Raw genomic sequence first — 23,469 nt, 5'->3', positions numbered from 1 at the left:
ATGCTGATTTAAAAGATACTATCTCTACAGTGATATTCAGAAATCTTGAAGTTCCTGATATTTTTAAGCAGGTGTCACAATGGCTGAAAACCTTATGGAAGAAAATGGAATTTGTTGAATAATCCAGTAATCCAGGTTACATTTAACCTCTTTAAGTATTTAAACCTTCAAATATGAAACTGAATCAAACTATTGCTCTATATATTGAAGAGAATTTAGAAGCATCATTAATATCTGATGTCATATTAATCCTATTTCAACATATAACAAAATGTGTAACAAATGCACATTCTACTTAATGTAAAATACATGTAGAAACATGAGCTGCTCTCAGGAAACAAAAAAGGAAAATCCTGGAAAATTTTAAAAAGTCTATATAAATGATGATATTAAGCCACAAACAAAAACATTTTGGAAAGGGGGAAGGAGGAATACTGAGTACATAAATGCCACCAGCAGATGTTGTCAGGCTTAAAGAATTTTATAGCCATAAAGAACCCCTGAAATCGTTTGGCCCAGCTTCTCATTTTACAGTTGAGGAAAGAGGCCTTGATGTGAAGTCATTTGCTCAAGGTCATAAAGCCATTTATTAGCAATGCCAGGAAGAGAATCCAGGGCTTCTACTTCCTGGGGGAGAGCCTTGACGTTTAAAATTCCAAGGAACTCAGGGAAGGGAACAGAACTCAGGGATGGTAGAACTGGGGGCATGAGCTGTTGATTTCTGGCTTTATCAAATCTTAAATTTAGGTTTCTTCTAAGTCCAAGTAAAGCAGAGAATACTTCCTCTTCCAAGTATATCATAGGACTCATGTAACAAAGTATTTATCTCGATGGCTATTTATCTAAAGAAGCTTGTACGCCTCAATAGCGTAAGCGCTTGGTCAGAATACAAAGGCAAAAGAATTTTAACTTAGTGATGGAAAAAAATCTGGGGATAAATTCACCAACTTTGCCTTTAGTACACGGGTACTCCTCTAATTTACAAGTTTTCTGTCTGAAGGATTATCTTGAAGCACCACAAAGCATTTATTTATTGAATCTCTTTATGCTATGGTAACCTGGCTGTGTATGAGACCGGGTGGATTCTGATTTCTTGCTTGTATAATTTTTCAACCTCTTTTTCCTTTACCCTTTAAACACATTTACCAATTAAAAGGGTATTGTATTCCTATTTTTATCGTAAAGGAAATGGGAAAAAAATGGAAAAGAGATGATTTTGAAAAACTGAAATCTTTTTTTTTTTTTTTTTGGTCTTTTTAGGGCCACACCTGCAGCATATGTAAGTTCCCAGGCTAGGGGTTTAATCAGAGCTGTAGCTGCTGGCCTACACCACAGCCACAGCAATATCAAATCCGAGCCGCATCTGCAACCTACACCACAGCTCACGGCAATGCCGGATCCTTAACCCACTGAGCAAGGCTAGGGATTGAACCTGCGTCCTCATGGATGCTAGTTGCCACGATGGTAACTCCTGAATTCATTCTTATAGCGTGTTAAAATTTAGAAGCTATTATAGGTGACAAATTTAACTAATGCTTCCTTCTAGAATAATGTCTGCCCTTAGCAAATTTTCAAAGTGCTCTATGATACATCTCAGTTGCTTAGCAGAACTCTCTTTAATCTTAAATAATCTTCCATCCTTCGGGAGAGGTCTTGGGCATTCGAATTAACACTCCACTTGACGAATATTTGTGAGCACCAACTCTGGGCCAGATGAAGACAAATTTACAAACAAATATGGAGAGCATTCTACCAAGTGGATGACCATTTGGTGCTCTCAGACCTTGGCTTACACTGCAATCACTCAAATAGTTATTTTAAAAATTAAAGCTGGGAGTTCCCACTGTGGTACAGTAGGTTAAGAATCTGACTGCTGCGGCTCAGGTCACTGGGTAGAAGGAGGTTGGATCCCTGGCCCAGGAACTTCCATATGCTGCAGGAGCAGCCATAAAAAAAAATTTACTAAAGCTGGAACTTTGTACCAGACCTTCTAAATTAGACCATCCTGTGCTAAGGCCCAGGTTTCTTAATTTTTTATAAAGTTCCACAGTTGATTCTGTCAAATCAGAGTTCTAGAATGACAGAGTTCGCATTCTGTGTTAGTACAAGAAATATAATGTTGATACTTACTAGAATCTTTTTGGTGTTATAAAAATCACGAGAGTCACACACAGAGCATTTACTATCCATGGAAGTTACATATTTAGATTGTGGTATTTCAGCTAATGTGCTCTTTTCCCAGTGCTGGATGTTTTCCCCCTAGAATCATGGGATGCTGGCTCTCTCTTCTATTCTGAGGGTTGCTGACATGTCAACAGATTTTTTTAGCCAAGCAGCTCTGTCATGGGGCTTACATACAGGCATTTCCAGATGACAGAAATATTCAAAAGAAACAGTTTCAAACCCTCTGTTTTGTTTTATTTTTTAAAGTACTGGTTTATATTCTGAAAAAACAAAGCAAAAAATTTTAGAAATGCGGGCTATTTAAGACTAGAGACAGATCTTGATTATGGTGTTCAAATTTGTTTTTAGCATTTCACTGAATTATTTCCAGATTTGTGACTTGGGAGATGATGATAATAATGACAACAAAAGCTAAATAATACAGGGGCTGTTCTAGGGCTACTTCTCATTTCATTCAAGAAAAGGGCCTTGGGAGTCCCTGTCCACCACAAGAGGGCCACTTTGGGTCACTTCTGTTAGCAAGTTCCTGCAGTAAAGAGGGCTAAGAGAGGCCATTTAGCAAATATTATTTGAAGGATGCAGGAATTAATCCCTATTCTCTGCCCTGCCCTGTCCCAGGGCATTGCCAACCAACCTCTATTTTCTACCAGAAATGTTAGATTTGTCACCAATGGGTGACAGTATTGTAGTTTTAGTAACTGAGTAACAAAATGTCATTGACAGAGGAAGCAATTACTAGCTAGTCACAACTCTGCACAGAAAAGGAGGACAGCTACTCCCAACTGAAAGAACAAGAAAAATCCCCTGAAAGAACAATGAAACAGACCTCTCCAGTCTACTAGACCCCTCATTCAAAAAGGAGGTAATACAAATCCTAAATGCATTAAGAAAGACTATTGATAGACATACAGAGCACTGTAACAAGGAAACAGAAACTCTCAAGAACCACCAATCAAAATTAGGTAACTCAATCGCTGTCATAAAAACCTATCTAAAGGAAAAGGTATCTCTTTCACTCAGAGGCCATGCAGCTGGGAGAGAGAGGGAAGACCAGAAAGAGGACCCGTATGAGTGGGTGCTAGATTTTGAGGGGCTAATGTGAGAGGTCTTGGTGCCCAGGTGCAAAGAAACCTGGCATCATGATATAAGAAGGCTACGATCTGGAGATGAGGGTACAGAAAGGGAGGGCCACAGTCGCACATCAGTGTACCTTTGGGTCCACTCGGATCAGAGGACTTCCGCAGAGTTAGCTGGGCCCACTCTGCACACCAGGGTCTCTCAAACACAGTGCCTTGATGGCTGTGCCTGGCCCTTACACTGTATTGTTTTGTTGTGGTTGCCATCGAAATATTTTGCACAGTGAGATTCCTTTGACTTCATTCTTTCTTTTCCAACCATTTTGCATCCACCCTGCAATTTTTAATCCATCTACTGTCTACAAATATCAGTATTTCAAACAAACAGCCACTGAGGAATAAATCACATTCCCTTGGAAGTGAGAAGCGTGACTGAAGGCGTGAGCTTCTCTTCTTGGAGAGCTTTCTCACTCCAACACTTGGAAGTCCAGTGCTGGGGGGAGCCTCATTTCCCTTCAGCTACCTCCTTTGGCTGCTTTCTTGTGGTTTTTTCTACTACATGGAGTCTAAGCAATTAGAATAATGCTAAGTCCTTCCAGCAGATACACATGTCCTTTTAGGTAAAGAGCTCAGTTTCCAAAAATTCAGAATAAATCAATTTTGCTGGCTCATGTTAAACTCTCCCTCTAAAGTTCTAAATAATTGATTCAGGCCCACACAGAGGATGTCTATTTAAATAGTCTAAGTCCATTTTCTGTCCAGGAGTTAATACAAAGAGGATGACAGAGGGAATGGATTGTGCAAAACTGCACATGTTCATGAGACAGAAATGGGATTACAAACTAGATGCTAAACTGAGTTTTCTGACTTTAAGAAATAAAAGATGCTATAAGACATTCTGGTTTTTATTGTTTGTTTGTTTGTCTTTTTGCCATTTCTTGGGCCGCTCCCACGGCATATGGAAGTTCCCAGGCTAGGGATCGAATCGGAGCTGTAGCCACTGGCCTACACCAGAGCCACAGCAACTTGGGATCTGAGCCACGTCTGCAACCTATACCACAGCTCACGGCAACGCCGGATCCTTAACCCACTGAGCAAGGCCAGGGATCGAACCCGCAACCTCATGGTTCCCACTTGGATTCGTTAACCACTGCACCACAACGGGAACTCCTAAGGCATTCTGTTTTTAAGCTCTTAAATTCTCTTCCCTTACTAAGTCATTTGAGGCAAGCAGACAGACTGATGAACATCTCCCTTTCCCTCACACACTTTAAATTTTCAAACACAGAAGGTGAGGCAGGAACTTTTGACGTGAACTCAAAGAGCTAACTTGCTGACTTCAAAGATACATTATGTGTATCAATATACAATATACGAGCTCAGAAAATAACAAATGTTTATCAGCCTTGAATGATCACTTATGCATTGTGTTCATTAACACAGATTATATAAGCAGCCCAACTCGAAACACTCTGAAGAGACTACAGAAAATAAATACGTAGGGAGTTCCACTGTGGCTCAGGAAAAATGAGCCTGACTGCTATCCATGAGGATGAAGGTTCGATCCCTGGCCTCACTTAGTGGGTTAAGGATCCAGCATTGCCGGGGTCCCAAGTTGCTGTGGCTGCGGCATAGGGTGGTTAAAGCTCTGATTCGACCCCTAGCTTGGAAAATTCCACATGCCACAAGTGCGGCCCTAAAAAGCCAAAAAAAAAAAAAAAAAAAAAGCATGTAAAGTACACTTTTCCAGAATCAATAATTTCCAGAGCTCCATCTCTGGAGTAGTATAATAAAGGTCCTGAAATAGCTGCATCATTCCTGAATACTTCAGGGTCTTTTGCCATTTAGCAAAATGATTACGTCTTCTAAACTTTTCTGAAAGGCTGTAGTTTCTAAATTAGTGTAATCCTCCAATCCAACATACTATTTATTTAATATTTATTTTGGTACAAGATAAAATTTTAAATTATTTATTTAATGTATCTAAAAATGTACTGATAATTTAAAAGAAAAATAATCAAAGCAAAAGCAAAATATTGTGAACTGAGCTTGAAATACCCTAAACAGGAATTTTGGTTTAAATAACATGTAAAGAAACATTCTAATCCATAAGTCAGGAAAGTTACATGAATATTTTTTGAAAGGCTGAAAAACTGCTAAACAGCATTGATTATATACTCTTCTATCATAGAAAATTTTATGAATTCAAAAAATCTTACAATTTTATTTTCAGATGTTGGATTTTAATGGTACCCTATCTAGCTATAGGAAAACTCATACAACTATGAAAAAACTTTTATAATGGTGACAATGAAATAGGATAATCAGGAAATGTCAATACATTTAAGTTTATTAAACATAAACATCTGAGGTGTAAGATAAGATGGGGTTCCTTGGAATAACACAATTTGGCTTAACACTGGGCAGTGAAAGGTGGAGTTTTTTCCTGAAGTTTCTCCTTATTTTTAAGAGGTGAATATTGCCCTTGCTGTTCCTTTCTTCTGATTAAGCAAGGTTGTAACAGTACGCCAAAGTGGTTCCCCAAAGCGTTGTTTTCCCACTTCCTGATATTATCAGATGAGGATTTTGTTTTCTCTGTGAACAAAAAAGCCTGGGTGTTTCTCTTTCAGAACTAGCTTCACACCGCAATTGTTATTGGAAGGATGCAGGAATTATCCTCTACCACTTTCTCTTTATTACTTAAACTCAATGAGGGCATCTGATCCAAAATGCGAATCTTACCAGATGAAAGGGGGCTATAGTTCTATAAGAATATAGCTTAACATCACATGAATATTTGGAGTTAAGGCTTAGCTACCCAACTGACATTCCAAACCTCACTGGCAGCTGAAGAACTAACCCTCTTCCCGATACCACACAGACTGAAGTGAAGGCTGGGGAATGCAGGCCAATACATTCCAGGCTTAGCAATGAATTTTCTTTTGTTCTATGAGTTTGAGCCTATTATGCTTAAAAATAGCCAATTGAATTCTTTATTGCTTAAATCTAGGCCAAATTACCAAAGACCCTCCTTCCTATATCCAAGAATGTGCATGCAAAGGAATTTTCCACAATAAGGTTTGGTTGAATATATTTTTAGCAGGATGCTTAAATAGCACAGTTTCAAAGGTGCAAAGGGGAGAAGATTCCTTGGCTCAGTAATTGGAGGATTTTGTTTTCTTCATGAACAAAACAGCCTGGGTTGTTCCTCTTTTAGAACAAGCTTCATACAACAAAGACAATGAAAGGAACAGGATCAAAGGGGAGGGGAAGAAGATACAGGGGACTCTCTTTCTGAGGTTTGGGCTCCATCTTTGTTAACTCCCCCACCACCACCTTTTTGTGTGTCTTTTTGCCATTTCTTGGGCCGCTCCTGTGGTATATGTAGGTTCCCAGGCTAGGGGTAGAATTGGAGCTATAGCCTCCAGCCTACACCAGAACCACAGCAAGGTGGGATCCAAGCCGCGTCTGCAACCTACATCACAGCTCACAGCAACACCGGATCCTCAACCCACTGAGCGAGGCCAGAGATCGAACCTGCAACCTCATGGTTCCTAGTCAGATTCGTTAACCACTGAGCCACGACGGGAAATCCTTCTTCCCATGTTTATGTCCTGTGATGTAAGGGAGAGATGCACCCTAGATCCTGGGTATCCATAGACCAGCCTGAAGTTCCAAGAAGAAGAAGGCAAAGGACAAGGTCATCTTGTGCCCACTGGCAGCTTGCTGAGACCACCTTCCAACTACCGGCCCCCAGCAGTCCCCTGAAATAGAGGCAGGTCAATTCCCTGAGAGTGGATGCATTTCTCACTGTACACCCATACACCAGAGTGTATAGAGGTTGTGTGCATACACACAGGCACAAACTGGGAAGTTGGCTAGGTGGTGGGTAGGGCAGAGTTGGAAAGAGTCGCCAAGTCAGTCCTGTCTCCCCTCACCACTATTTTACTGGTGTTCCATATATGGAGAGCCTGGATGGAGTTTATAATTCTCATGAAATTCTTCTATAAAGTCAACGCCTTAGGAGTCCATAGGTAAGATTAATAGCCCTGCTGCCAGGATGACTTTAGTTCCTAACAAGAGATTTAAGGACAAGGCTGGTGTTTTGCTTAGTCTGGATTTTCCTTGCTTAGCTTCTCCTTTTCTGTTCAGGTCACGAGATATCCTTGAGGTATATCATTCCCTCTACATTTATTTATGGTGTCATTCTACCCAAGAACGCCTAGGGCTTTTATTGTGTTTTTTTAGGGAAATTGAACATGCTCTCAGGTACTAAATAAACAATAAATTGCAACCACAAGCCTTTTTTTTTTGGCATGTCAATGAGAGTACAGTGTTAGAGTTAGCTGTTTACATGTGTGTTCTAGTCAATCAATCAATTGAAAGCTGTAAAAAAGTAGAAACTCAACTTCAATTTCCTCTGTACCTGACCGAGCTGACACTTCAAAATGTTTGTTAGGAAAAGGGTCCATGTTCTATCTTTTTGCTCCTCTTTCAAATCTCTTTATCTACCCTCTTTCATCCAGGTCTGGAAGGTAGAGCCTCCCCACAGGGACAATATTAGCAATTTGGGCACAACAACTATTTGAAATTCTGACCCCTTTCCTCTAAATGCCAACAGGGCTTCCTGCTCTATTGTGACAACCCACAACACCTCCAGAAACTACCAAATGCTCCGCAGTTAGCTGAGAATCATTGCTTAACTGGCTCTATCTGCCTCCAAAGTCAGTAAGTTTCAGATAAATTCCAGCCCTCAAACATTTACTTTTCGTTCCAGTTCTCCTGCCTCAAATGGTTCCACTGAGATAGTGGTCTGGAGGATGGAGGGTCTAACAGAAAAATTTTCATTTTTAAGGTGGTTGCTTTCCCTAAGATGAAAAAATTTTTAAGTGACACAAATAATTGATTAAACACTTAAATAATTGATTAAATATAGCCTTTATGTTATTTCACTCATTTTTTAAAATCATGACGTTCTCTCTAGCCTTTTGAATATATAAGATGAAAAGCTGAAAGTATGCAGTGATTCTTTTTTTATTTTCTTTCTGTTTTTTGTTTGTTTGTTTGTTTTTGTTTTTTTGTCTTTTTGCTATTTCTTGGGCTGCTCTCGCAGCATATGGAGGTTCCCAGGCTAGGGGTCTAATCAGAGCTGTAGCTGTCAGCCTACGCCAGAGCCACAGCAACGCAGGATCCGAGCCACGTCTGCAACCTACACCACAGCTCACGGCAACGCCGGATCATCAACCCACTGAGCAAGGGCAGGGATAGAACCCACAACTTCATGGTTCCTAGTCGGATTCGTTAACCACTGCGCCACGACAGGAACTCTGAATGCTAGTATTTCTAAATCTTGGTGGCATTGGTACAGTCCAGCTTTCCATATATAAACTGCCAAAGAGATGGACAGAATAGGGCCTTTTGGGTACATGCAACCTATCCAGGTCACTTTAAGTAGAAGGAAAAAGAGCAATGCTGAAGGTCACCAAAGTAAGTTTATGTATAGAGAGCAACTCCCACTGGAACTATGCTACTGGTTTTAGACTGTGATTTAATGAAGTTCTAAAGAATGACTGTTTTTTCCCCCACTCAAAATATTTCCCAAAAAGGGGGGGATTTCTGTTGTAGCTCAGCGGGTAACAAAGCCAACTAGTGTCCACGAGGATTCGGGTTCGATCCCTGGCCTCACTCTGTGGGTTAAGGATCTGGCGTTGCCATGAGCTGTGGTGTAGGTTGCAGAAGTGGTTCGGATCCCACATTGCTGTGGCTCTGGTGTAGGCTGGCAGCTACAGCTCTGATTCGACCCCTAGTCTGGGAACCTCCATATGCCAAGGGAGCGGCCCAAGAAATGGCAAAAAGACAAAAAAAAAAAAAAAGTATAATAGCTAAATGCAGAAATGCTAGTTTGGTTGGAATGGTCGAAGCTAGTCAAATACAGTAGGATAAGGATAATTAATTTCTCAGTGAACTAAGGCCTAACCCACTCTCATGCTTCCAAACACATCTGTTTGGATAGACCGCCATCAACACAGCAATAAATTGTTCAGGTTCCATGATGGTCACATTTCATTTGTTCACCATAATTTTCATTGATAATTACTGGATATAAAAATTACCTTGTTAGTCTGATGCAACTCAGCAAAGGTACTTTTAAATCTATATTATTTTCTAAAACGTGATCAACTTGTGAATGTCCAGCTTTTGAAAGACCATAATAGTCAACTACTGAAAAATAATTGAGAGACTTAGGCAATTTTTACAGTCATTCATACAGCTACTTATCAAGAACAGGAGAAATCAAGATACAAAAGAAAGAGGGAAAAGCTAAAATGATTTATAAAAAGAGAAGTCATACTTACTCCCTTACCTGAAATCTTTAACGCTTGGGCTTCTTATTGAATTCGGTAGGGGTAAGATGTGTCTTTTTAAAGAAATAAGCAGTCTTCAGTGTTTTTATAGCATTGGTTACTACAGAAATTATACTTCTTTTACTTCTTGTCTTGAAGGGTGAACAAAACAAACAAACTGAAATACTACAATGAATGGTAAATGATGAAAGATTTACAGTACAAAAAACAGTGTAAAAAGGAAGACGAGTTTAAATATCGTTGTGTAAGAAAGTGATGAAAATAATACAAGAATGAGAATAAGTAAAATGATAGGCTGGAACATCTGGGAAGGTAAATGCAAAGACAAAGAGAAGAATTAATTAATAATAATTTTTAAAACTTAAACTTATATCAACTAACCTCAGCATTCATTCAATTTAAGATAAAGAACCCTCCCCAACATATATTTACAAGATCTGAAGGCTACTACTATACACAATACTTTCTCTCACTCTGATTTTGATTTCTTCCCCTGAGGGCAAAATTGAAAAACCACATGCTCAAGGTATTCAAAAATCTTCAGTCAGGAAACTAAAAAACAATTATCTGATATAAAACACAGAGAAAGAGATCTTTAACATTTCAAAATTCAACACATTTTATCACAAAACTTTTTTTTGTAAGAGCAAAGCAAAGCAGCATGCAAGATAAATAAGCGATAGAGTGGCAATTTTTCTAGTTGTGCCTAATAGGCAGTTAATCCAATGTCATGCTTCTGTGTATAAACTGATTTCTAAATTTAAACCTCTTGCGTGTCTTAAAAGCCATGCAACCTGTTGTACTTCTGTGGGTTCTCAATGGATACAAGATACCAGGCTTGCCAGAGGGGGAGCACTGCCTGTTGGTTTTATAAGCTCTCTTATGTGGTTAACTCTGACAAAGTGCAGTGGTCTTTGGTCACCATACCTGGCTAGAAGAGATCAGTCCAATTCATCAGGTGTGCCTCTACAAATTAGGATGAAGGAAAAATGCTGGTTTTCCCTGTTCGGGAATAGTTATTACTATTTCTTGGAATTAGTGTTGCCTTAAAGCTAAAGTATAACACTTCTTCCCCAGTCCTGAGATTCTCCGCTACAGAGCTGACAGTGATTTCCTTTAGAAATAAAGATCACTTTACTTCAACTTATGATACAGCAGCGGCTGCTATTTGCTTCTCTTGGTAGGGCTCCAGACACAGTATGATCTCTCTTTACCGCTGGTTTCCACATTTTTGCCAATAGCTATGCATCAACCCTGATCATTTACTGATTTACAAATTATTTGAATCTTGGCTCGAAAACCACAGATTAGCAATTGAACATTTCTATTCGGGATCTTCTTGCAGCTCAATCTGTTAGAATCAGTAGAGTTAATACTGCAAATGCTAACCTTCAATAATATCTATCTTAGTCCTTTCCTCTTTACACAAAAACGAAGTGGGGGTTAAATTTCCCTTTGAAACAAAACAGAGGATGAAGAGTTACTACTAAGTAATTGACTTACGAAAACCTCAGGCCTGAAGAAGGACAGTGTGAAAGAACAAGTGCGCTGTGGGGCTTCCAAGCCCAGAGAGGCTCTGAGCTGGGACTTCCCTAAAGCGGGGCGTGGAGGTCGGTGCGTGGAGTCGCCCCACCTGGGACCGCGGCTCCATGGACCAGCCTCGCCATCGCCGTGGCTCGCAATAGGCAGAACTGTACCTGACTCACGGATATGGGCTCCTCGGCGCCCTGGTCGTCCGCGGACTTGGGCACCTCCAGGCGGTCGATGAAGGTCTGCAGCTCCTTGCGGAAGGCCTTCATCTGAGCGTTGATGCGGTAGAGCAGCTCGTGCTCGCGGATGCGGCTGCCATCGTCCTCCTCGTCCATCAGTCCGAACAGGTCCCCGTTGGCCACGTAGATGCGTGCCTCGGTGATGATGGTGCTGGTGTCAGCGATGAGCCGGTCGATGGTCTTGCCCAGGCGCTCGGCCTCTGAGCGTATGTCCTTCATCTGCTGCCGGTCTGAGAAGCTCTTGGGCCAGGGCCCCGGCGCTGGGTAGAAGGAGCGGGTGGGCGTGAGGCAGCGGATGTTGCGCACCTCCTCCGAGTCACTCTCGCCGCCTATGGGCCCTTCGCGCTTGCGGTGTGGTGGCCGGGAGTCATCATCGCTCTCCTTCTTGCCCGCGTCACTTTCGGCGTCACTGTCGCGGGGGCTGCCGCGGATGCCCAGGTGTGAGGCCAGGTCGTAGCGCTGCATGTTGGACATAAGCACACGGTTCTCATACTGCAGCTGCATGACCTTGCCACTGAGCTCGTTGATCTGCAGGCGCGCAGCCTTCAGCTCCTCCTGTAGGGCCTCAGTCTTGGCGTTGTCATGGTGCCGTGAGCTTTCGTGGCTGCCGGACTTGTACTTGTACTTGTTGAGCTCCGCGGTGATGCGCTTGTTCTGCTCCTCCAGGTCAGCCACGTTCCTCCGCAACAACTCCGTCTCGTCTTCCACCAGCTGCAGGTGCTGCCGCAGCTCCGAGAGCGATTCGCTCTGCTCCCTCATGAGAGGGTTGGCCGAGCCATTGAAGTCATCGCCCCTCAGGTCGTCCAGCTCTGCCTTCAAGCCTCTGTTCTCCACCTCCAGTTCGACGATTTTTCTGCCCAGGATGTTGGCTTCTTCCTCCACCAGCCTCAGCCGTAGCTTGAGCTCAGCCTCCCTGGTGCTGGGCGGTCCCCCTGCTTCTCCTTTGGGTAAAGGACTGTCTAGATCCCCGTAAAAGGATCTGTACTTCTGGAGCTCGTGTTCGAATCTGTCTTTTTCTTTATCAATCTTGGCCATTTTCTTTCTCATCAAAGCAGCTTCTTCCTTCACAAACTGCAGCTGGCATTTCAAATCTTCATTGTCCTCCTCGTTTGGGAAAAAGAAGGGGAAAAGATGGGAGATTATTTTTACGTAAATCAGGAAAACAACCAAAAAAGGACACCTGCAAAAATAATTCCTGTTTCTTATAATTAAGATTTAATGAGACACACAGAGAGAGGGAGAAACACAGAGAGAGGAGTAGATGCTGTACATTTTCTTCAAATCATTTAACGCTAGCAAATAAAACATTAGGACAATATTACATCCTAGAAACAAACAGAGAAAAGAATATAAAAAGAGAAAAATCATGGTCATCACTATTCAGAGATTATGATATGTTCTAACTGCACACAACTGTTTGGCTGTTATTTACAACAATGTTCTTTTTATTTGTTTTGTTTTCCACATGGTTCGAATTCCCCTGATTGTAGTAAACATGAAATCTCTCCTCTGGAAGGAGCACATGGTTAATATGCACTCACTGCTATTTATTGAGCTCTGACTTTCAGCCAGATTCTGTAAAGTTCTTTCACATATGACATAGTTTAATGTGCAGAGTAAACTTATGAGTAGATATTAAAATATCTGGTTTAAAGATGTTTAATAACTTGCTCAAGGTTATACAACTAATATATGACAAAGGACAAAGGTGAAATTTGAATTCAGTTCTGACACTAAGGCTTAGTTAGACTCATGATGACTCTGCCAAACTCTGTCCTTCATCTTCATTCAAGGGAGAATTGTTTTTAAAGGCCTTTAAAGTAAGGAAAGATTAACACTGGAATGGCCCATCCAAGAAGAAACTAGTAGATGTTCCATCTAGGTCAATTTTAAAATTGGATGTACTCCCATCAGTCTGAAATGGGGGTAGAACTGGTTCTGCTAGGTAGAAGGATGATGGAGTAGACCCTGAAGCTCTTCTCACACCTTCTTAGGACAACCTTCAAACCCTAAGATTAACTAAGTGGAAAACAACAAACAGAAAAATGGCTCTGAAAGCTAAAATAAAAACACATTACTGGAGTTCCCATTGTGGTTCAGGGATAACAAACCCGACTAATATCCATGAGGATGCAGGTTCGATCCCTGGCCATACTTAGTGGATTGGGGATCTGGTATTGCTGTGGCTGTGGTATAGGCTGGCAGCTGCAGCTCCAATTCAGCCCCTATCCTGGGAACTTCCATATGCCATGGGTGCAGCCCTAAAAAGCAAAAAAAAAAAAAAAAAAAAAAAAAAAAAAAGCCATGTCCAAGGACATATTTCCCCAGTCCTCTTTTAAGTATGCACTTTGGGCATATCATGTAACTTCTGTTGTATTTTGTTTCCTCATTTTTGTTATTTTTATTTTTATTTATTTTTTTGTTTTTTTAGGGTCACACTCACAGCATATGGAAATTCCCAGGGTAGGGGTCAAACTGGAGCTGCAGCTGCCAGCCTATACAACAACCATAGCAACGCCAGATCCTTAACCCACTGAGCAAGGTCAGGGGTTGAACCTGAGTCCTCACAGATACCAGTCAGGTTCACTACCGCTGAGCCACAATGGGAATTCCCCTCACTTTTAAAAATGGGCATAAGAGTTCCGTGGTGGCACAGCAGGTTGAGGATCCAGTGTTGTCACTGCTGTGGCTCGGGTTGCTGCTATGGAACAGGTTCCATCCCTGGCCAGGGAGTTTCCATGTGCTGTGGGTATGGCCATAAAAAAAGGGAAATAAAAATGTCTTTCTTTCCTAGCACTGAGTCAGCTGTGTTTAAAATTAATTCTTTATTTTAAAAATATTTTTCTAATTTTACTTTATTTTAATTATTTATTTTTTTATGGCTCCATCCACAGCATACGGAAATTCCCCAGCCAGGGACTGAATTTGAGCCATAGCTGCTTCCTACACTACAACTGCAGCAACACCAGATCCTTAACGCACTGTGACAAGCCAGGTGTTGAAGCAGTACTTCAGCAGCGGCCTCAGCTGTTGCAGTTGGAGTCTTAACCCATTGCACCACAGTGGGAACTCCTTGGGGTGAATTCTGATAAAGAAGTAGCAGCCACTGATGGTGAAGGTGAGGATGATAATGAGCTTCTGCCAGAGATGCTCAATAAATATGGCCCAGAGCCTTTGAGATGGAAGAGATGGAGAGCAGGCCATGGGGCTCCTCTCCTCCCATCCACTAATGAGGATTAGCGTGAAAGGTTTGAGAGCTGCAGACTGTGTAGAGCCTGGATATCACATTCCTTTTATCATTATATCCTCACAGCAGCCCCACAAGGAAGGTAATACACTATGTCTAATTTGCAGCTCAGGCAGCTGAGCTTCAGAGAGGTTTACTGACATGGTGGGAGCATAAGCAGGTAAGTGACAGAGCACATCTGTATTCAAACTGATTTTTCTATTGCATGTGTTGCCTCTGGACATTGAAGTAAAATAACAAAATCAGATGTGGTGGCTTGTATGCTTTCCTCTAGAAGGGATTTAGAAGAAAGGAGAGAATCACAGAGAGATGAGAGAACCACAGGAGCATGGGTAAGAGAGAAGGATAAGAATATATGTTACATTGAAGAGACCAGACTTGTGGTTGCCAAGGGGGAGGAGCAGTGGGAGAGAGATGGAGTGGGAGTTTGAGGTTAGCAGATGCAAACTGTTACATATAGAATGGATAAACAAGGTTCTATTGTACAGCAAAGGGAACTATATTCAATATCCTGGGATAAGCCATAATGGGAAAGAATATTAAAAAAAATATGTGTGTGTGTGTATATATATATATATATATACACACATATATATATGTATATATAACTGAATCACTTTTCTATACAGTAGAAATTAACACTACATGGTATATCTACTATACTTCAATTAAAAAAAGAGAATCTATGGGAGTTCCCAGGTGGCATAGTGGTTTAAGGACCTGGTGGTGTTCCTACAGTTGCTCAGCTTACTGCTGCAGCATGGCCTGGGAACTTCCCTGGCCATGGGTATGGCCAAAACAAACAAACACAAAAAAAATGAGAGAAAAAAAAAATCTATGTCACAGAAACATTTGATGTGCAAATCTAGTCCACAAGGGGAGAGAGAAGCAAGTGACTCTGTGTTGGGGCCCCGGCTAAGTCAGTAAGGATGTTTAATATCACATCAGCAGAAGAGTCAAAGATAACCCTGATGTTTTGAGCTTAGATGTCTGGACGGATTGTGTTGCCAATAGCAAGCAGAGTGACTGAACAATGAGGATCAGGTTTTATGGGAAGAATATGGGTTTAACTATATTAAATGATGCCTCTTAGGTATGTCAGTGGGGACATACTCAGTGGAAACACCTGTCAACAGGTATGTGGGATCTCAGGTCCAAGATTACAGCTCTGGATCTGTATACGGCTCTGGCCCAGAGAGGAGAACACGTGAATGAGATGCCGGGAGGTGACATCTAAAGCTACTGTGATGGCTTCAGAGGCAATCAAGCAGGAAAAGAAATGAAAGGGAGATAGACTCTTATCTGGTTAAAATTTGAGCAGGGAGCAGGAGAGTCAAAGGTCATGGAAGCCAAGAATTAGAAATAACGTTTGACTAGAAAAGGGACCAACAATATGCATATCGAAGATGCTTTTCCACAGGCTAGGCTCTGTTGGGGAGTAAGAGTAGGTGAGATTGGGCTGCATGTACTGTTGATGTCCTTGCTTACAAGGCAAGGCCTTTATTTGCTAGTAAAAAAAAAAAAAAATAAGTTGGCATAATACTGCACTTTGAATCTAATCAAAACAGCAGTGGATGTGATATAAGTCCCAGACTGGAAGAGAGTAACACTTCACTGGAGTATGTTAACAATATAGCAGAGGAGGATATCTGACTGGTGTCTGTGTAAGTTCTCCTGCCCAAGGAAATGAAAACCTAACAAGTATTTAAAGAGTTGTACATATATTGCATGTAACAAAGTCATCATTAGAGAAGGAGAATAATGGGCATGATAATTATTTTATTTATCAAAAGAGAAATCTTTTCAAGACACCAAGTATGATTGTTTCCACAACGCCAATAGTTTAAGAATCCTGTATGCCAATGTGCCTTGCACCCTCATCCTATAACCTAACTATTGTAGGCAGCATTTGTAACTGGGCACAGAAAGCCCATCTATCAATGTGAAATCCATAAATCAGAAGTTGTATGGAAAGTGCATGGGTGATATAACTGAGCAGAAATGCCTGCTCCTATTTTCCATAGTGAATGCCAGTCAAGAAACATTACAATGCTATGAAATGTGAAGCAGGTTGTCTCTTATTTTTGTGTATGTTAAAGACTCATTCTTAAGAAGATACAAATGATGTAAGAGGAAGGAGAACACAAAAATGAAGGGCCTGAAATTCCTGTCTTTGCGCAGCAGAAACGAATCTGACTAGGAACCATGAGGTTGCGGGCTTGAACGCTGGCCTCGCTCAGTGGGTTAAGGATCTGGCATTATCATGAGCTGTGTTGCAGACATGGCTCGGATCTGATGTCGCCGTGGCTGTGGTGTAGGCCAGCAGCTGTAGCTCCAATTGGACCCCTCCGATTGGGAACCTCCATATGCTGTGGGTATGGCTCTAAAAAGCCAAAAAAAAAAAAATTAAGGGCCCAAAAAAGTAAGCTGAGCCTGACTCTAACTTACTCACTACCAGCAATTGGATTGGACTCTGAGAAATCACATATATTAACTCATTTCATCTGCACAACAACTCTCCATTATGATTCCCATTTTAAGGATGAGGAAAGAGAGGCATCGAAAGAATAAATAACTTGTCTAAGGCCATGCAGCTGGTATGTAGCAGAGATTTCCATGTAGGCAGCCTGGTCCTGAAGTTACTGTTCTTAACTGCTATGCAATACCATTCTCAGCATAGAAAGTCACTGTGCCACTGGAGGAACTTGCAAGAAACATGTCCAAGTAACTGAAGCAAATGAACAAAACGAAATATAGAGCTGTACACATAACAGCAAGTTGAACCATATGAAATTGCCATTTGTATGAGTCAGAATCAGCAGCACGTTGGTAATGTCCTGTGACTCAGCTAGAAAAAAGGGACACGGGAATGTTCAAAAGCGGGTGTCCTGCTGCAAAGTGCCAGACACTAGACACCAATGACCCAAAGTGGAGTAAGATGGCTCCTGCTAACAATATGCCCTGGCTAAGTGCAGGAGATGAACTTGTAAACACGAATTACAACAGGATGGGATGCTTGCCTTAACATAAATATGTGAATCAATGGACCTCAACTTTGACTGAGCAAGAGAATCATCTGCAGATTTGTCATCTCCCATTCAGGACCATCCTGATCAATCTTCGGGGTGGGTTTTTGAAAAAGGACAGGTAAATACCTCTGATAATAAATGGGTTGGAAATGAGATCAGGGACTTCAAAGGCCACAGCAGCGTACTTATAAATTTCCCAGGATGTTTGTGCTCATGAAGTAAAAACTAGTGGATTGCAACATTTCTTGACTGCTGTAATGCCTCAGGTCACACTGAGAAACAGATGAAAGCTGCATAGGTCTTGCAGAAAAGTACCCATGTGCACGTGGAGTGGGTGTCCACAGAGCCAGGAACAAACAGTTAAGAATTCCTGGATTAGATAATGTTGTTGAAAATAATTAACTTTAAAGCAGGAAGTATAAAAATAAAACAAACATGAGTTAAAAAAAAAAAAAAGGAGTTCCCCTTGTGGCACAAAGGGATCAGCAGCCTCTTGGGACCTCTGGGACACAGGCTGGATCCATGGCCTGGCACAGTGGGTTAAGGATCCGGCGTTACCACAGCTGCAACTTAGGTTGAGACTGAAGCTCGGATCTGATCCCTGGGCCAGGAACTCCATAGGCAAAAAGGAGATATTTTTGGTGGGAGAGCCTGGGATTCTAGAACCGCTCAGGCCTGTAAATGTTCATGTCAAGCATCCGGGGAAAAATTAGCCAAGGAAAGAGCAAGGAGAAAGAGAAAGAGGAAAATTAACATTTAATATGCTATGCTTCAAAAAGAGAGAGACCAACTTTTTCAAATTTTGAATATTTAAATATTGCTTTTGTTAAAATTATCGAACAAGAAAACATCTCGTAAGAATTTTAAAAAAGACATGCTATTGTACTATAGATTCCAACTGAGTTAAAAATCAGCAATTAGCCAAGTGTTTTTAGTGAGCCATAATGTCATATCCGCCCCAAATAGTTCCTCTTCTGTCTTAAAAATCTCCTTTATGACATCCACCAGCATCTCTGCTCACCCTAAAAGCAGAGCTAGTCTTTACTGTGGCTGTGTTTCAAAGGTTTTTTTTTTTTTTTGCTTTTTGCTTTTTAGGGCTGCACCCGCAGCAAATGGAGGTTCCCAAGCTAGGGGTCAAACCGGAGCTACAGCTGCCAGCTTATGCCATAGCCACAGCAACGCAGGATCCGAACCACACCTGTGACCTACACCACAGCTCACGGCAATGCCAGATTCTTAACCCACTGAGCAGGGTCAGGGATCAAACCTGCAATCTCATGGTTCCTAATCAGATGCGTTACCACTGTGCCACGACGGAAACTCCATTTCAAAGGTTCTTAATAAGCCCTTGCTGAGGAAATGTTTTATATTTTACTTTTATTCCTTAATTTCCTTTCTTTTGCTTCCCCAGTCACTGGTAGAGAATTACCTCATTCGAGGATTCTGCAAAGCCAGGACGAGTTCCTCTCTCCCCTCCACCATTTTTCCCACCACATTCTTTTCTACACTCTCTCGATACCATAGGAACAGCCATTCTATTGACTTTATTAATTATGAGGGAACAGGATTAGCACCATGGGTGCAGTTCTGAAATACAGCAACACATAGACTGCTAATGACATTTTGCTATGTGATTACAATGCAGAAGCAATAATCACATGAATGTTAGTGCTAACTGTCTAAGCAAAGATCCTGAGTGCTTTATACTGCCTACATCTACAGCTACAAACTGATAAGCATTAAGGTAACTCTGTTTTACATGAGTACATCTGGTTATTATGTCTACTTACAGATGTAGCTTATTATTACTACACTTAAAGATGTCTGATGTACTAGCTGAAATTTTATTTCCACATACCTCTGTGGGAGTCTGTTGAGCCTTTTTTTCAGATTTTGGCAAATCTTTGCTTCCTCTTCTTTTTAAAGATAGCTGAAACAGAGCATGAATAGATTTAGTTTGGTATACTACAATTTTAATTTCAAGTTTATGTTTTTAAGTGTTCTAATTTCCTACGATAAAACCAAGCCAAATGAAAAGGGTTAGTTCAAATAATCACAAGGGAGGAAAACAAACCAGATAGATTTAGATATATTTTACTTTGGATGGGGATATACATTCACAGTAGAAGAGAAGCTGGCAATTTCTCAAGTTGACTTGAGAAATGCAGGAAACATACTGTAAAAATGCAAAAAGATAACTTGAAGGAAATGTAGATTGTTAACTCAATATTTTATACATTTTATTTTTTATTTTTTTGCTTTTGAGGGCTGCACCTGTGGCATATGGAAGTTCCCAGGCCAGGGGACCAATTGGAGCTACAGCTGCTGGCCTACACACAGCCACAGCAATGTCAGATACAAGCCACATCTTTGACCTACACCACAGCTCACAGCTATGCAGGATCCTTAACCCACTGAGCCAGGGATCAAACCCACATCCTCATGGATACTAGTTGAGTTCATTGCCACTGAGCCACAGTGGGAACTCCAATATTTTATATATTTTAAATGAAGGCAAATCTTTGTTAGCATTCTACATCATTAAAAAAAAAGGAATAAAGTATTATTTCCAGTTGGATTTAGGTTGTTTTAAGATTATAGAGACAAACTTTCAATGGAGAATTTGAAAATTTTTATTCTTCCCTCACCATACATCCCTGTAAACAAATATGATACACATATTCACATACAAATGTACACACACATGTAATATAGTAAGGAATAGTACAATAGTGAAGTGGAGATGGAATCCTCCAAATAAAAGAGCAGGCTGAGAGGGAATTAGGAATGTGAGCTTTTTCTAAAGAAACTGGAGGTCTGGATTGTTATGTAAAAATCTCTCATGTTTTATTGGTTGGCCTTAATTGAAATTCAAACAAACAACACTTTGTAGGTCAGAAAATACCCATCGAGTGCCAAATCCTTTCATGGACCAGCAGTATTTGATCTCTGGTGCTCAGTTCTATTTATTTCTCACCACCCATAAAATAAAGTTCCTCTGTATGAACATTAATCTGTATGTATGAATATCTACCATGCACCAAATATTGAGCTGGATACACAAGGAGCAATCAAATAGTGTACCTACCATTAGTAAGCTCATAGTTTAGCAGGGGAGACAGGGATGCCAACGATTAAAGCACAAGTTGGTAAATGCCATGCTTTAGGTTGTGTAAAGAAGGGACTTTGTTTTAGTGCAGCATCGCCACATGAGAGTAATAGTTGCCACATGGCAGATGCTGAAAGAAATATTTGCTGAACTAATTAATGAGTGAACATGATATGTGAGGTTCTGAGGTCAAAGAGGAGGACAGCAGTATGGACTGTCAGTAAAAGCAGGCGAGGTTTCTCAGAAGAGGAGGCTTCATGAATTTGCCAAGAACTCCAAATTAAATTCTTCACTTGTTAATTTCTAACCCACATCCAGTGTTAAATGCAGGCATATGTTCAGCTGCAAGTGCTTTCGTTCAGTATAAAATGGAAACTACAGAGCCAAATGAATAGTCTACATGGCTATTTATTTCTAGTTCAGAGAAAGACATTCACTGTGTTGCTTGTATAATTTTCTTAGAAACAGAAGTTGTGGGAACTGATTCACCATAACCAAAAACGATTTAGGAACCAAGCAGCAGAAGAAAACCAAGAATATAGTGAGCTGAGCTAGGGACTCCTAGAACATTCTATGAGGGGCAACCTACAAAGAAGCACCTAAATTCATTTTATTAAATATTTATGGAATGCTTTTGCTTTGAATTTATCCCATTATATGTTTATGTGGTGCTTACATAATGTACAATAATAAAACCAGCGTAATCTCTGCTCACTTGAAGGGTCCTGGTTTACTTGGGAAATGGTATGGTTACTCTGCAATTTAATACAGTGGGATGAAAGCAATGAAAATGTAAAAACAATATTAACTGGCAGTGACTGAGTATCCATTCATGTCAAACAGTTTACATATATTATCTCAACTAATTCTTTTTTTTTTTTTTTTTTTGTCTTTTGCTATTTCTTGGGCCGCTCCCATGGCATATGGAGGTTCCCAGGCTAGGGGTCGAACAGGAGCTGTAGCCACCAGCCTACGCCAGAGCCATAGCAACGCAGGATCCGAGCCGCGTCTACAACCTACACCACAGCTCACAGGCAACGCCGGGTCCTTAACCCACTGAGCAAAGCCAGGGACTGAACCGGCAACCTCATGGTTCCTAGTCAGATTCGTTAACCACTGCGCCACGATGGGAACTCCCAATCTCAACTCATTCTTAAAACACCCCTCTTAGCCTCACTTTGCAGAGAGTAAAAATGAAGCTTAGGTTAAATAAATTATTTAAAGCAATGGTTCTCAAAGTATGATCCCCAAACAACATCATCAGTAACACTTGTTAACTTGCTATAAATGCAAATTCTTGGGACCCAGCACAGAACTACTGAATCAAAAGCTCTGGAGATAGCACCCAGTGAGCTATGATTTAACCAGCTTTCCAGATGATTCCGTTGCAGGATAAAGTTTAAGAAGCACTGGTCTAAAGTCACCAGCTGGTAAGTAACACAATCAGTCTTGACCCAAGTCTGTCTTTCTTTCTTTTCCCTGTGTGTGTGTGTGTGTGTGTGTGCGCGCACTCGCGCGTCTCTTTAGGGCTGCACCTGAGGCATATGGAAGTTCCCAGGCTACAAGCGGCCTACACAACAGCCACAGCCATGTGGGATCTGAGCCACACATGTGATTTACACCGTAGCTCACGGGCAATGCCAGATCCTTAACCCACTGAATGAGGCCAGGGATCGAACCTGAGTCCTCATGGATACTAGTTGGGTTCCTTCACTGAGCCACGATGGGAACTCCAACCCAAGTCTTTCTGATCATTATTATTTCCTAGATCACAAAGAAGAAAGGCTTAATCCCGTCTGGGGCTGGAGATGGCATGGAGAGCTAGAGATGATTTCCAGAAAGAAGTAACATCCTTGTCTTAAATCTGGTAGATGAGGAATAACACAGTTGAAGATAGAGAGGAGGGAGAAGCAAAGAACAAAGCATTCCATGTGGAAAGACCATTTCTGGGAAACAGAGAAATTTGGGATGGCTGTACCAAGTATGAGAAATGCGAGACATGGAATTTACCATCAGGGCTTAAAGGACATTGAATAAAGTTTAGATTTTTATCTAGGCAGGGTCAAATTATTGCCCTAAGGTCAGTCAGGAAGACTGACTGGGTTTAGTTATTAAATTTAATTATTAAAGTTTTTAGATTACAATTGTTAAATTACATTATTAGATTAATTAAATTTAATTATTAATTTATTAAAAGAGGATCCACAGACTGTCATAGAAGAAATACAAAGACAAAAAGATGGCAATTCGGAGTTCCAATTGTGGCTCAGTGGTTAATCAATCTGACTAGGAACCATGAGGTTGCAGGTTCGATCCCTGGCCTTGCTCAGTGGGTTAAGGATCTGGCATTGCCGTGAGCTGCGATGTGGGTCGCAGACTCGGCTCGGATCCCGTGTTGCTGTGGCTGTGGTGTAGGCCAGCGGCTATAGCTCCGATTAGACCCCTAGTCTGGGAACCTCCATATGCCACGGGAGCAGACCTAGAAAAGACAAAAAAAAAAAAAAAAAAAAAAAAAAAAGGGCAGCAATCCAGATGACCATGAGGTAAAAGGATGACATGCAAGGAAAATGAGTGAAAGTGTGCTCTAGTTCTGAGAACTTTGGGGGCAGGTCTATGTTTTTCATTTATTCCATAGATATCTGTTGAGTTCCAGCATATATACAGTGCTGTCTGTTTATGCAAATATAACA

At 41.1% G+C, this 23,469-nt stretch overlaps 2 protein-coding genes across 3 annotated transcripts in view; both read right to left on the bottom strand.

The window, feature by feature from the left end:
• Positions 1 to 11,565, bottom strand: part of KIAA0408 (KIAA0408 ortholog) — a 40,906-nt gene extending 29,341 nt beyond the window's left edge. The window contains exon 1 of the mRNA XM_013988435.2: positions 9,625 to 11,565. The gene's annotated coding sequence lies outside the window, so the exon portion shown is untranslated. The remainder of the gene's footprint in view (positions 1 to 9,624) is intronic.
• SOGA3 (SOGA family member 3) overlaps positions 1 to 23,469 on the bottom strand; it is an 82,869-nt gene that overhangs the window by 22,630 nt on the left and 36,770 nt on the right. For both annotated transcript variants that reach the window (XM_021088466.1, XM_021088467.1), the window contains exons 5-7: positions 19,529 to 19,600; positions 11,323 to 12,498; positions 9,625 to 9,929 (exon numbers count right to left, since the gene is read on the bottom strand). In XM_021088466.1, coding sequence (XP_020944125.1) covers positions 9,819 to 9,929; positions 11,323 to 12,498; positions 19,529 to 19,600 — 1,359 coding nt within the window. In that variant the 3' untranslated portion in view covers positions 9,625 to 9,818. The remainder of the gene's footprint in view (positions 1 to 9,624; positions 9,930 to 11,322; positions 12,499 to 19,528; positions 19,601 to 23,469) is intronic.

This window comes from Sus scrofa, chromosome 1 (genome assembly GCF_000003025.6).
Source record: "Sus scrofa isolate TJ Tabasco breed Duroc chromosome 1, Sscrofa11.1, whole genome shotgun sequence".
In the NCBI taxonomy this organism is placed as follows: domain Eukaryota; kingdom Metazoa; phylum Chordata; class Mammalia; order Artiodactyla; family Suidae; genus Sus; species Sus scrofa.
Note: the sequence above shows the minus strand (reverse complement) of the source record. Positions and strands in the feature narration are given on the sequence as shown.